The sequence below is a fragment of the Trachurus japonicus genome, chromosome 15 (assembly GCF_045865225.1).
Source record: "Trachurus japonicus isolate A0001 chromosome 15, Traja_1.0".
NCBI lineage: Eukaryota > Metazoa > Chordata > Actinopteri > Carangiformes > Carangidae > Trachurus > Trachurus japonicus.
The window spans coordinates 19,784,447-19,799,532 of NC_140921.1; the positions used below are offsets into that span (position 1 = coordinate 19,784,447).

The window sequence follows — 15,086 nt, forward strand, 5'->3', positions numbered from 1 at the left end:
AAAAAAAAAAAGAAAAAAAGAAGAAGATGAAGGAAAATTCAGATCTGTTTAATCAAGATGAGATATAGTCAGAGGAGCCCTGGGAGCTCTGAAGGTGGACCAACAATCAGCTTTTGCTTGGAACCAGGATCAACACATAATAGAAGAAGCGAGTCTATCTTCATCCCCGTGACCGCGCTCCTCTACCTCCAGCCATCTGTAGCTCTCCAGCTGCTCACCTGAATTGCAGAGCTCCAAGTGGGACCTACAGATGGTTCACAACAGTGGTCTGCCTAAATATATTATCATGTACGCCACTGACCCCGCTTCACCTTGGAATCATTACCGTTCTCCGAGAAGAGCATGGGGCAGCGTGCGAGTGCAGGTAATTTCACCTTGACTCATGATACCCGGGTGAGTGCTGCCCTGTGTAGCATGATGCATTATGTATAACTTTCATCTCGCCATTCAAACACAAATACATGCATAAAAGCCTTGCACGTACACAGTCGCGCGTGCAGTGCACACACACGCGCACATTGTGTTGTTTGTGAAAGCCTCTCTATCAGCGGGCACTTGTGTAGCTACACTGTATGCTTTTACTTTCTCTCCGTCTAAAGAGCAACAGAGCACTTTCATTCCAGCGTCCTCAGAGGACGGTGATGTTCCTTCAAGAGAACTATTTTCAAATCTCTGGCTTCTCATATTAGTGTTGTCGATGAAAGTTCACCAAAAGCACCATCTTCGCTGTGCAAAACATTTTTTATTTATTTATATTATCCATTTTATCCATTTGAGCAGGGCTCCAAAACCTCCCGATGCAGACAAAAAAAGGCAACACATGTAGAAGTAATCTCGCTGGACCTCACCTTTACCACTGATTACACCAACAGGAGGCAAAAAGAAGAGCTGTGGCTATTTACAACCACGCTCTTGTTTTTATTACAGCTGGTTATGATTATGTTGGAGATACAGGGATTTAAGTCCATTATGCTTACTGACATCTCACAGACATACCATTATTTAAAACCTGGTTTCCGATGTCCTGACAGAAGCTTCTGGTCCCAACCAGCTCCTGAGACAAACTGTTGGCTCTTATGGTAAATGCTCCATGATTTCCACCAGCTACTTGTCAAGTGTTGTTAACAGTGAATCTGTTTTGACACTATTCCAAGCTATAACAGATTTTTCAAAGAACAGGTATGGGGATAATAAGACAGACATTTTTCTTTCAGGAGAATAACTTTTGATTGACATATTCAATTGTAATGCAAATTGATGATGATCCCCTTGATGCTAAGAAAATTGCTATTAATTTGTGTTGGGGTTGAGGGAGTCTCCTGTTGAAAATTGCTTGGGAACCTGACATCTCGTAGGCAACATAAAATTCGACCATTTTCCCCCCTGAAGCTCTTTAAAACAATGCTGCGGAAACCGGCAAGTTGCTAGGAAACAGACAGCAGTCCACAGTGTGAAAACGCTCCTCTGTATCAAGAAGTTTCATCACTGGGATTCAAACTAGAAGTGATGTGAAATGTCCTCCGTGGTAAAAGCTTGACATTTATTCTGAATGGGATGAATTTGTGGGGTCTCACGCCATAAACTTTATAATTTTGTCACTGAAAGTGTCAATGTAACGGATGAAAAAGAACAAGAAATTCATCATCAGGAAAAGTGGAAAAATGACTCAGAGGATGTTTAGTGGTGATTTGAGCTACTGTGTCAAAAATACAGGATTGAATTTATCTATACTAAATGTGAAAAAAACTCAGTTGCAAAAAAAAGATGCTTTTATAAGATTTGGATATTGTTTTTGACATAAACAGGTTTTATAATATGACCTTTCACAAAGCACAAGGTTTATTTTTGGAGACTGAAAGAGATTTAACGGCAGACTCATTTTCAGTTTGGGGAATAATCTGACTAAGGAGTGCTCTATAAGCATCATTAAAATCATTAGGTGAAGTGTCCAGGACAGGGAGCTAATGTGACCAAATAATGGACGTTGCAGATTTAGTGATGGAGGCATTAAGATTATTAAAATAATTAAGATTACAGCAGTGAACAACATGGATTAGTTGACTTCTTGGGTGAGGCAAAAAAAAGCATCTTTGACGAGAGCTGTAAAAAGCCCAAGGATGCAGGACAAAACTGTTTTGTGACAGGTTCTGACGTCTAACAACTCTGAGGGCTAATATAGGAGCTCAGACAGGAGTAGCTTCGGTTACTGAGCTGAGGATTATGTTGAAGGAAAGACAGCAAAACAAAACAAAAATATAAAATATAGATCATCATCAAAGAGGTTGGGAAGTATAACTACGCCAGAAATCTTCTCATCTTTGCCAACAAAGTCAGAGGGTAGATGTGGATGAACTCTGATACAAGTTTGTGATCAAAGTAGCTCCCCGACCAGAAGTAACAGCGTGAGCATCGTGCTGCTGGTAAGAATGATTTGATAGAGCCGCCTGATCTAATACTGAGGATTCCATAGGCTTCAGTCGGACGCCGTGAAGCTATAAGAAATAAAACTGAATCCATTAATAAGATTATTTGTTGAAAGAAGTTTAAAATAAAGTGATTTGATATTAAAAAACTTTCAGCATTGAAGCTCTCCCAGTTGGTGCCAACCGTTTGAGACAGTATGGACGTAGAATTGAATGGACTAAGATGAAGCATTTCCCCAATCAGCAGCTCAAGTAAAGAGGAGAGCCACATCGCTACGGCACGGAGGTCCAGACAGGAGACCTTTCAATAATGCACAGAGAGAACTCTGATTCTTCTTTTCCTGAAAACACCTTCATACCCACATTTAATCATACACGGAAAAAGACTTTAGGGTTCAAGTTTTCCGGGGCCATGGCAACTAATTCCTCAAGATTCATTTTCCATTATGCTCAGTAAATGAGTAATGGTGTGATAATGACTTTGGAGTAGATAATGGAGAGCTTGGCACTGAGCACCTGCTCACCAAGATGTTAGTGTCATTACACCACTGTGACAAACTGGCCAATCAGTCACCAGCTTGACTTCTATCCTCTCTTTCCTCAGCTGCCTTTTGATCCAGTGTCACACTAAAGGTTATTACAAAGTGATGCCCTCTCAGAGCCTGTTCTAAGGCTGATGACATTTTTCTTACTGCAGAATTTTTACATTTTACTTTTCACATTCAGGAAAAAAAAAAAAACCCAGAGAGAAACCCTGAATGTGCTTCTCTCCCAGCCCAACTAGTGACTTGCCCTGGCCACTAGTTGAGCATCACTTCATCGGCATGTTTATAAATCTCTTAGTCATCATGATACAGCAACTTTTTTTTTCTCCCAGGAGACATGCCATGAAGAATCACACTTCTTTGATTACAAAAAATACTAATCGAGCACATTTACTGTGGTTGCCTTGGATTTTATAAAAATTCTTGAGCATAAGAATGCATCCAGTGTCTTAATACTGCAACATATCAATCAAGCTAATTCTATGCAACACACATCTCTGAAACAAGGACTAGCCTCAGGAATAGAGAATGTGGATATGGACTATACCCAATTACCAACATATGGTCCATATTTCTTCATGAATATCCACATAAATTATGAATATCCTGTTGTTGTTTTATTTATAACTACTAAGTGGACCGTTGATTATCCAAAATGGGAAAGAGTTGTATTCTTTCACCACATGAATGAAATGTCACCTGTTACTTTGTACAGTGTATTAGTCAGTAGGCTTCTGATTGTAGTCGCATGTGTTGTCTCTGCTTGACACTTCCTCCCCCTCATGGTAGGTGGTGCAACGGCTGTTATGAAAGCAGAAGCCATTTCTCAGACGGCCAAAATAGGATCAGTCTCCCTCGGTTGGTCAAAAGGGAGAGGGAATAAATACATCTGGCTATTTTCCTAGTGACTCTGGAGCCAAAACCCCTTCAGTATAACAGGAGTGAGAAGCGCCAAAAGTGTGCAATAATTAACACTTGATGAGTAAAAACTGATTTATTTACCAACGGAGGGTCCTGTGGTGAGATGAACACATTTAATGACTAAAACCAACTCGGCTGCTATTGGAAACTTCTCTCGCGGTCAGATACAGCACAGCCGACATGCTGCATTAAACAAATGTGATGCAAAAAGTGATGCTGAATCACGGATGAATCTGTGTTGGGTTAATTCTGATAGTTGTAGGACAGCAAACAAATGATTTGTTTGAGGAAAAGCAAACAACCAAACAAAGAAAAGCCAATGCATTCCAACAATTCTGTCTGAGCAGTTATGTAAACAAGAGTATTATGAGGGATTGTCAGTTTATGTAATTACTGAATGTTGGGAGTATTGTCATTATTGTCATTATTATCATATGTAAACATAGCTAGACCGATTGAAGGGTAACTTATTAATCACTTAGGTAAATGTGACCAACATCTACTGAAATAATATATCATATTCTAAATTTTAGTTGACATTTTTGTAATTGCGCAGGTGAGTGGATAATATTGGTCCTCATTATAGACAGAGAACACGGTATAAAGAAAAGGACATCATCTGTCTCTGATAGTGGAATAAGCATTTTTAGAATTTACAGTATTTTTTGGTGTGCTGTGTATAAAATGTGTAAAAATCATGCATTTTCTGGAAAGCTTGGTTACACATCTCCATTAAGATATTATGAATAACCAATACCAATACAATCAGTTTAAGTGTGTCTGATTTCATTGGCCACGACTGTTAATTTCTGCCTAATCATACCAGAGTCTAAATATGCTTCAGATTAGCAGGGGGCCTGAGGGCCTCCACAAAAATAGCAACGCTGACCGCTGACTGCCTTCTGTGCAAGGTGCCACTGATTCATGAGAGTATAGAGCCCAAAGACGTGCACTTGTTTCAGATGTCAACGGCATTAGTCCATTAGTACCCTCATGGTGTATTACCATCATACAGTCATCAATCACGAACCATACCCAATGCAGAAAACCCAACCAAATATGCTAATCACTCCTGGTTCTTTCTTGATTCAGCCTGTAGTTCAGCAAATTACTCTGAAACCAGCGCACAGGTGTCATTTCACTGGAGAGTCTGGCAGCAGTTTCTGCGATGAACTAAGATCCAACTTCTGGTTCAATTCACTTCAGCAGTTTTTCGGTGTATAGACACTGATGAATCGAAAAAACTATGACCCTGTAAGGCCCCCTTTCTGCCACAAAGCAAAACATCCACTAGCTCCATTAGTGCAGATTGACACTATGGATGGATGTATGGATGAATGTATGGATGGATGGATGGCTTGATGGATAGTTCACTCTGTGCACTCTGTTCCTCCTGATGAGATACAGCAATATCTTGGATATATCTACTTGCAACAGCGTGCTGTCACTCCCTGTACACTGCAATATCACTAACACACGCAGAAGCATCTTTGATTTAGTCTACAGTGATTCAACACCAACTTTATAACTTCTTTAAGACAGCTACGAGCTAGTTATTTTCATTAACAGTTTAACCTGGAGAAGTAAACAAATAATCTTGCCTTTAATGCCTGCAGTCGTGTTGTGACAGTATATGTCTAGATTTCATTTGATGTTATCTACATCTTTAATTTCAGACTAAAGAATCTCTGTGGATTTTTTTTTTTAAAGAATAATATTACACATTAAATAAAAAGAGCTGAAAACCAACAAGATGCAGGGAGGACAAAACTCTTGACTTTTAAACCTAACAACGCTCATTAACTTCTCTAATTGCATTCCAATTCTGCATCTTCTGGGAGACCATTTATGCCCCAACTTTGATTCCTTTCAATACAAAAATAACAATTATCCACTGCAATAACAGACCCCTGCTAACATAATCACACGGGCCCAAGAGCCCAAACACTCCAAAAGGTTAGAGATAGACTTCAGTTTGCCCAAAAAGTCAAAGTGGTTTAACTGGGTCAAAACTGCAATCAGTCTTCACTTAAGAAGGATGGACAGTCCTATAGGCAGCGTCATGTCGCCACATATGATACAATATACAATATGCTTATCTGATGGCTGGCTAACCAGAGATAGTAATAGCATCATATTCCTCCACCAACAAAAACAACAGCCTGACTTGACCATTAGGCAAATGAATAAATTACCATGATAAAGCTCACTTGTATGATGTACGTTCACACATTTGTGTTTTCATGGCTGATTTACTGTAATAAGCGTTGGCATGGAGACAGCAAGAGGCCATGTACTGCATTAGTAAATGTTTGTCCTTGGTATTATTCCCTCTAATGAATAATGAATGGTGATAAAGATTACTGAACAGTGTTGTACACGCAATGGCCTGGGTTGTACGCTGTCCTTCCTTTCTTCTGTTATAGACGCGACTTGTGTGGAATGAATCTTTGATGATGTGTTGTCACTATTAGACCACTGCTACCTTACTGTGCGAGCAGAGATGACAGACTTACCCTTAGGCGCGTCAGCATCACAGATCCTCGTGGTGCCAGATGTAGCATTCCCAGATGTAGCACCGGCTGAGGGCAACTGACTCTGATCAAAACAAACAAAGAAACAGAAAAAAAACAAAAACAAGACTAGGTCAAACCAAGTATGTGGCTGAGCTGCATATGGTCATTGCAGAAATAAAGGACATAGGACGTAGAACAGCTGTAAATAACTGACACCATCATGCTGTATTTACATTCTGCCTAGCGTCAGCCAGTTTCAGCTCTTTATATGTTTGCTTCTTTGTGCTCACGTACACAACATCGGACAAATTTCCAATAAAGCTGTTAACGTTCACATGTTGTCCTGTTTCTGAACAGAACAAGTACACAACGAAGACTGAAACACAGCTTGGACGACATGTTAACCAGCAGTCGCTTCCCAGCCGTTTTTCAAGCTGCTGCTAAAATCTCAATTTCATAACCACGACACCGTGTGACAAACTTACAAAACACTTAAAGACAAAGACTGTGCTGTGATTTCAGCCGTATTTGTAACTTTGTAAAATTTCACTTCAAGTTTCTTTTTTCTTCTCGCCTCTCAGACAGCACACAGGCTCCATCTGTGTGACAAACTGCTGCTCTGCCACTCACTGAACAATTTTAAATTACAAAATGACCTTAAAGTCCAGGAGATTTTCCAGAAGATGCTGCAAGTTTTGCCAAACATAAATGGAATAAATTGAATAAATAAACATCATTCTGATGTTAACAGAGGATTCTCTGTGCACAGAAAACACAACCACAGGTGGGTATAATGTGATTTACAGTTATTTAAAGATCTGTCTCAACGAAAACAACTTTAAAATGAATAAATGGGCTATGTATTTACTGGCTATGTATCTACTGGCTACATTGTATACGCTTGGCTGGTACTGAGAGACAATATATTCATATACTGCAGGCAAAAGGCAGCAGCTGATAGGAATAAGCCATGTTTACCCTGTGAGTCATAAAGAGCTGGTTTTAAAAACTTTTTTCCACAGTTCATTTTAATTATACTGTTTAAATGACTTTCTGAGACAAAGCATAGATGCAAGGGTGCATGTAGACTAGGCACACAATTTGCACACATACTACTGTATGTGGGGGGGAGGTAGACAGTCAGTCTAATACATATAGACAGAATCCAAGAGGAACAAGAGTCTAAAAGAGTCTAAAAGCCCCACTACCTGCCCCTGGAGACCATGCTGCTGCCTACACCCAACCGGACCAAAGTGGTTTCAACCCACCGACTGACCCACACTGCCATTGTTGGAGCCCCATTGTCACAGCTAGATCTCATCAGCAAGACGCAAATGCAGACTTTTCCTCACCTGAACAAGATATTTCTGGCTGCCATACATGACATACTGTGGCGCCAGGCTGTAGATCATGTAGCTGGTGTGAAGGACAATCAAGAGAAGAATCATGCAGAGGAAGAGAAGAGCCTGAGGACGGGTTCTCTTCGGTCTTATTTTGTACAGCTGAAAAACAAAAACATAAAAATGTTAATGTTGAATTCATACAGTATTTGTACCTCTTTGGTAACTTGTAAGTAGCAGATTTATTTACCCTTATCCAGAAGAACCAGATGCCCATGTTGCGAATGCCGGCCATGGATGTGAGCACAAAGTACATGGTGATGACTGTGATCAGGATATAATCCAGAGGGAACACCTATGATACCAATGACAGAGGTCAGCTGCATGACTCACATGTACAAATCACATACAAAGTCATTATACTGTAGCTTTCAGAGCCAAACATTCAGGCTGGCTGCCTCTCAAGGATGCTCTGAGCTGTTAATGAGCAACTACCATCAATACTACTTGGCCTAACCCAATTAATCTAGAGCACATCTGAGCTGGTCACTGTGCAGTACACTCAGACACTGTCAAGACTGTTAAACACCTTTTTCAGGAGAAGGATTAATTACAGATGCTGTCTTTACTTAAAAGCACAGAGCATGTAACATATAAATATTTATTGATTGTGCTCTATGAGCTAAAACCTTCTGATTTAACCTCAAAGTTGATCTCTATAGCATTCTGTTCGTAGTATGGTGCATTTAATTCCTTAAATACCAAGGTCATACTTCTAAACACCAGTCTTAGACATTTAATCAATGCCACTATCTATGAAGCAATTCTTTAATGGTCTCAGCTGTCAGTCATTTTTTTCTCTAAAATCTGTTGTTGAATACTAAGTTCAACAGAGGATAGTCTGGTCCATGTCCAGACTGCGGCAATGAGCTGGAGGAAAAATGTAATGGTTGTGATTTCATATTCTGTCAATCTTGACATTTCACATTCAAAAATAATTTAAGGGAGACTGGTCATTTAACAGTGCACATAAAGTACAAAAAAAAGAAGAAGAAAAGAACCCCTAGGATTTTCTTGCATTTATGTATTAATTTGTCTAAAATATGATCAGAACCTACAATGCTACTCATAATAACAAACAAACAATCTACTTAACCAATAACACACCCATCATTGTGTTGCTTTTGTCCATACTGAATACATGATTCAAATATCCATAGTGTAATTTGGAAAAAGTGTGTGGACCCTTCAGTTAATGACATCAAATAAAACCAAACTGAAGTTGGGCTATTCAAGTGAAACTGATGATTTAGTTATAAATGAAATAAAATTTGAGCTTTGGGTTTGAGCTACTTTGTGTTATCAAAAACATTTAAATATTTCGAGTTTACTATTCACAAGGAAAACCTGTTAATGTGAACCATAGCAACACAAAAGATCCTTAAGGGCTTCAGATGGAGAATTGCTGATTTGTACAAAGATAAAAGGGATAAAGAGTCATCTCAAAGGGTTGAGATATTCATCAGTCCACAGTCAAACTGTCTATAAATGAGGATGATTTAGTTCTGTGCCTACTCTTCCTTGAAGTGTTTAACCAGCTACGACGACTCTAAAAGCACAACACAGAATGATCAATACTGTGACAAAGCAGCCCGGAGTAAGAGTTGCTGCCTTAAGGGAAAACACTGCAGCTGGTTACCGTCTCTGGTTATGAGTCTATCGCACACAAACCACAGCGCATGGCTGCATGGAGGGAGTTGCTGCTATGCAAATAAGTCATTGCTTTGTAAAAAAAAAAAAGAGCAGGTTGACACTCCTTAGTGCTAAGAAGAAGATTTATTAATGTCTCTTCTGAAAGACTGGCTGTTCACCTGCTGGTGTTCAGAAGAAGTTAGGTAATGCAGCAGAACAATGACCCTAAACATCAAAGTAAATCTATTACAGAATGACTTCAAACAAAGGAATTCCACCCTTTGAGTGGCTCAATCAGAACCCAGACCTTAATTCAATAGAGATGCTTTAAAATGACCTCAAGGGCCTCTCCTGAGAATACGACTGAGCTGAAGCAGCTCTATGAGAAAGAATAGCCCAAATTCCTCCAGAACATTGTGCAGGTCTGATCAGCAGCTACTGAAGGACACTGTTGGAGGCTATCGGTGCCAAAGGAAGTTCATAAAATATGTTTTCATTGTGTGGATTATGCAGATGATGTAGGCCTTCATAACATACAAAATAATTACGGCTGTTTATTAAGCACCTTGTTTACATTCAGCTTTCATATGATGCTCTACAACTTTAAACTTTTCATTTCCTGTATTTCCAAATGTGGTTTACGGAAACACCTACAGTACATGATAGAACCTGATCCTGTTTGAATACACAATATGAGCCCCCTCTGAGGAGCACAGTACAGTGGTTTTAGTGGTTTGTTGTGTAATTGGGCCATCTCATACTTGCCACTTTTACGTCTATTGTGCTCTGACTTACAGCTGTGTAAGATGTGTTTGCATTTGTTCCCAGCCCTCACCGGAAACATTAGATTATCCTGGAGTTACTGAAGTATGCAAAATGCGATTGTGAGAATTTGGTGAAATATACAGTAAGGTTATGTTTAAAGATAAATAACAACAGGTTCAAGGGTACTGACGCATATGCACTATTTTTAAGGGCCTTACCAGTGCATTTAAGAATAAGGTAAGAATAAAGCTTTTAAATTACACTTCATTTTAAGGTAATGAGGATGGAAACAAGAATATATGGTTTTAACCATATCTTAATTGAAGATAATCATCTCTTCAACATGAGAGATGAGAGGATACTCACAGGTTGTAAGGCTAATAGAAGTTCGTTCAGAGGATTGGTTAGGTTGGTGCCAAAGATTATGAACCCAGAGCTGATGCCAGCCGAGTGGAGAGCTTTATCCAAACTGAAATAAAAAGAGAAAGAAAATCAAATGTGTTCATATTTCCAGAATAACAGTATTCACACAGAATTATGTTGTTAACGGATACATCGTGACTTACTTTGAAATAAACAGGGCAACAGTGAACAGCAGTGCAACCAGAATGAAGAAAATGCCCAATATTATCTGCAAAGAAATAAAGACATTATAATAAGAAACAGTGACAGTGTACCAAATCAGAAAATGCACGCATGCTGAATGAACCTCAATAAAAAGTATGTTTTCAAAGGCACGGACTGGGTCATCAAATATAACCTTTCTGTCATGTCTTTTGTCAAAGAGAGACCATATGGCTTGGCCAGCCGCAGTTTGGCACCTTCGCCTGAGGTGACAGGGGGGAAGCAATGGCACAGTCCAGACAGAGCAGGGAGGTTGCAACCAGGGAGGAAGAGCGTGGGTGGGAGCCAAAAAGGCAATAAAACCTATCAACTGGGCCTTTAAAACAGCCTGAGCCAACCATAGCCAAGAAAAAAACAGCTTAATACATGAGGCGAACTTAGTGCAATTAAGATATTTTATGTTCCAGTGCTCTATAGCACAACGTCTTTTTTTTTTAGAATGCAGCTGACCATCTCTTCCAAACTTATGGTGCAACTGACCATGTGTAAGGAAAAAAGTGCAAGTATCAGATAAAACTGAAAAATAAATGTTCTCACTTGCACTTGACATGTCTTTATCAATCCCTTGATATAAAGCATATGAGAAAATAAAGTAATTTCAATGATATGAAACAATCATTCAGGCAAATACATTTGTCAAAATGTTTCTTAATGTGATTTCTCAATAATTGTGGCAAATAAACTGGTGATAAGTCATTAATATTTCTACTGCCTTGATATGAAAAATATTTTTAAAAAGTTGTGCACAAATCCTCTTCTAACCACACAAAACAAGAATTACAGCTTGCAGTAGTTGTATGGCTCCACCAATCAGACAAGCCACAGTTAACATCCATGTCTGCAGTAATATAAGATATTTAGATAATATTTAGAAGACACTGCAGAGTATACTTCTAGGTCGAGGTTATCTTTATGCGTTCCTGAGACATTGCATTTATATCATAAGGTCACAGTGACACTGACCTTTTACCTTTTACTAACAAAATCTAATCAGCTCATCTATAGTTCAAGTGAACCTTTGTGCCAAATCTGAAGAGTCTCCCTCAAGGCATGGTGTTGACCTTTGACCACCAAAATCGCACGTATGTACAACACAGAATCACAATGCCTCTGGTTACAGCTGTTGTCGGCGCAGACGCATGACGAGGAGACGGTCTTACTTTGTTATGTTTTAAAAGTGATCACAAAGGAAGAAACTACAGGGAGAAAGCTTTTAAATTACAAAAGGTGGGATTTCATTTTCATATCTCAAAAGAAAAGGTTGCCTAGCGTTGTTGTTTTGTTTTTTTACAAATAAAACTCAATTAAAATACATCACTTATCTTAACCACCTGGCATGACAAACTGCTGTTCTGCCTTTGTTTAATTATCCAATCAAAGCTAGTAACTACTCTGTGAGCATTTTTCCACTGTATGTTCCACATGTTCATTAAGGTATTTTCACCCGTCCCCAGGATTGATGTAAAAGGGACAGCATGTGTTTGAGAAACAGTGGTATAACTGCTCTGGAGAAATCACAATCATTTGGCTTATCACTCTACACCAGAGCCGCAGTGTACAGTAAATAAATCTCCCAACTCATTACTGTTTAAATTTGAGTCTGGGGACTGTCATTAGCAGCAACCCTCTTGGTTAAAGACAAACTGTTACAGACACTGGTTTAAAATGTTTGTGCATGCCTGCAGTGCAGTAAAATGCTGGAAAATGAATAGCAGTGGGGAAAGTTGAATGTGAACTCGAAGAGCAATGTTGCAAATGTCCCTAAAACAGAAAATGTGATTACACACAGTGGGACCTAGTTTAATTGAATCGCCATTGGTTTGTTGTGTGGAAGGAGAAAAAAAGGGGCAAATCAGTGGCCCCTGCTATTATGTCTATGAGCATTATGTACAGCCAATGCACAAAGCATTAGGTCAAGTAAAATAAAATATGAATATGACGGTGTTTGATTACAGATGTGCCAGCTGTACTTCTCATATTGGGCTTGCACTCATTCGTGCTGCTTTGAAACATAAATCTATTCCAAACCTATTGAGGAATGGAAAATGTATACGAGAGGTATAATTTCTCTGTTTGCAAGCTTGTTATCTCATGGGAATGGGTGCTGCCCGTAAGGCTATATTAAATATAACAAACTACTAATTGACATTTTAGTCAACATGTCTTACTTAATGTATGCACTCACTTTTGTGGTTGAGTAGACTGAAGCACATACACTTCAAGTTTTAAATTGTGTTACCTGTGCATTTAATAACAGCAAGAATAAAGCTTTTGAATGACACTTCATTTAGGTTAATGATGATGGAAACAAAAAATATGGCTTAAAGCTTATTTTAATTGAGCGTAATCATCTCATCAACATGACAGATGAGAGGATACTCATGCATGCTATTATGGTCACATAAGAGCAATGTCACATTCAATGTACTGAGCGCACCTAGATGTATCTAGCTGTGCATGAGGAATAGGTCAAGTAAGAATATGAAAGAGAGGCTGCAGAGATATTATATCTGTAAAGGGGCTAAAAGAGGAAACGTTTGAGAGAAATAATATCGCTGATCGTGTTCTTTTTAAGCAGAATTGTCATTTCAGAGATGGTTACCATGTTTCCATTGTAAAGGGTTGCTAAAATCAGTATGGCTGCTAAAATCGTTACAGTGGTTTGTAAATGTTTTGGATTGGTTTATGTTCAAATCTGCAGTGCTGTTTATGACAAAGATGCAAATGATCACAGCTGTTGCACCCTGGAAACTGAGTGGTTTGGGATAAAGATGCAGTAAGCTGGTTAGGCATTGGTGGGAATAGGCAGCACTGAGGGATTTGGGTTGTGATAATATTTTCTCCATGCATCCATGTGAAATGTGAGTCCACTGAGTCTCCAAGATTTGCTGTTTCTTGATCAGTCTCGTGCACAAAGTATAGACAGACACTGGGTGAAAGATCAAATTTACTGGCTGATGTCAAAAGTGCAAATGCATTTAACTTTGCGCTACTGACTGTATAAGATTTAGTTAAGGTACCCACTGTGGTTCAAGAATGGATTTTTACACTGTGGTCTAAAAATCTTTCCTAAATTCTCATCAGTGCATCTTCTCCAAGTGCCTGTCTGGGCTGGGCCAGTGCAACAACCCGCACCAGGGAACCAGCACACCCAGAGGTAAACAAGTGATGTTGTAACTCCCTCCTTTCCCAAACCCCTTGTGTAAATCTGGATATGGGAACAATAATAGTGAAATTGCATATTTGAGGTCCAGGTATTGGTTTCCCAACCTGAAAAAGTAAAATAAAAGAGAAGTTTGTGGTTGTTTTGGTTTATCCCTGGGGAACCATGAGATCCTGACTCAGAATGTGAGACTCCCTGAGAGACTTCAGAGTAAATTAGGTGAAGAGACCACCCAAGGGAATCCCGTAAATATGCGGTTGTGTAAAGTAGAACTAAAAGTAAATCTAGAGCAGTCCAGATTAGAACTTGAACACACAGTTTCTGATGGAAATGCTTAAACTGGTCAAAATGAGCAAATGCGTGATACACGCCCAAATAAAGAATGTTTAATTACATGACTATTAAGACACATGAAATTACGTAGTCCTCCTCTGCTCATAAATTAAATCAAAACAAAACTAAATCACAAAATCCTGAATAACTGTCTGTGTCTGTGAGATCACATTCAAAACGCAGACATTGGAAAGGATTTGCTTTTGTATGCAATCTAGTCCATATCGGACATATAATTTACTCCTGTGCATGGAAGCCAATTCCATAATGCAGACTCACCTTGAAAGGTCTGAGAGCACTGCCCACTTTAGTGCAGCAGTTCCTCTCTGCAATTTCCAGGTGTCTCCCCCTGCGCTGGAGGACCTGCAGTTTGCCCTCCAGCTCCTGCAGGTTTTGTCTGTCCCTTGAAGAGAGGGGACGTCCATCTTTGCACTGACAAAGAGACCAACAAATAAACCAGATACATCAGTCAATACACTTATGGGTTTATCTGCACATGCACAATGAGAAGCTACACTTTAAAAGTTGCTATTAATCCACCTTCAGTCTCTGAGATTAAACATATTAACAAGTAGTAAATAAACATTCAGACCATTGCATTCAACTATTAAAGCAAACTTTTTGTGGTTCCTATTCTCAACTTTATTTTGCCAGTGGCAACTAATTGCAACTAAGAGATGTCTTGACTTGTTTTTCCCTATTTGTGCTGCCTGCATCATAGAGGTTAGCTGATAAGGACAAAGCTAACCATTCATAATTGCATG

At 39.2% G+C, this 15,086-nt stretch overlaps 1 protein-coding gene across 1 annotated transcript in view; it reads right to left on the minus strand.

The window, feature by feature from the left end:
• lmbrd1 (LMBR1 domain containing 1) overlaps window positions 1-15,086 on the minus strand; it is a 51,553-nt gene that overhangs the window by 4,490 nt on the left and 31,977 nt on the right. The window contains exons 9-14 of the mRNA XM_085800306.1: window positions 14,602-14,754; window positions 10,769-10,833; window positions 10,569-10,671; window positions 7,996-8,100; window positions 7,758-7,907; window positions 6,406-6,487 (exon numbers count right to left, since the gene is read on the minus strand). Coding sequence (XP_085656432.1) covers window positions 6,406-6,487; window positions 7,758-7,907; window positions 7,996-8,100; window positions 10,569-10,671; window positions 10,769-10,833; window positions 14,602-14,754 — 658 coding nt within the window. The remainder of the gene's footprint in view (window positions 1-6,405; window positions 6,488-7,757; window positions 7,908-7,995; window positions 8,101-10,568; window positions 10,672-10,768; window positions 10,834-14,601; window positions 14,755-15,086) is intronic.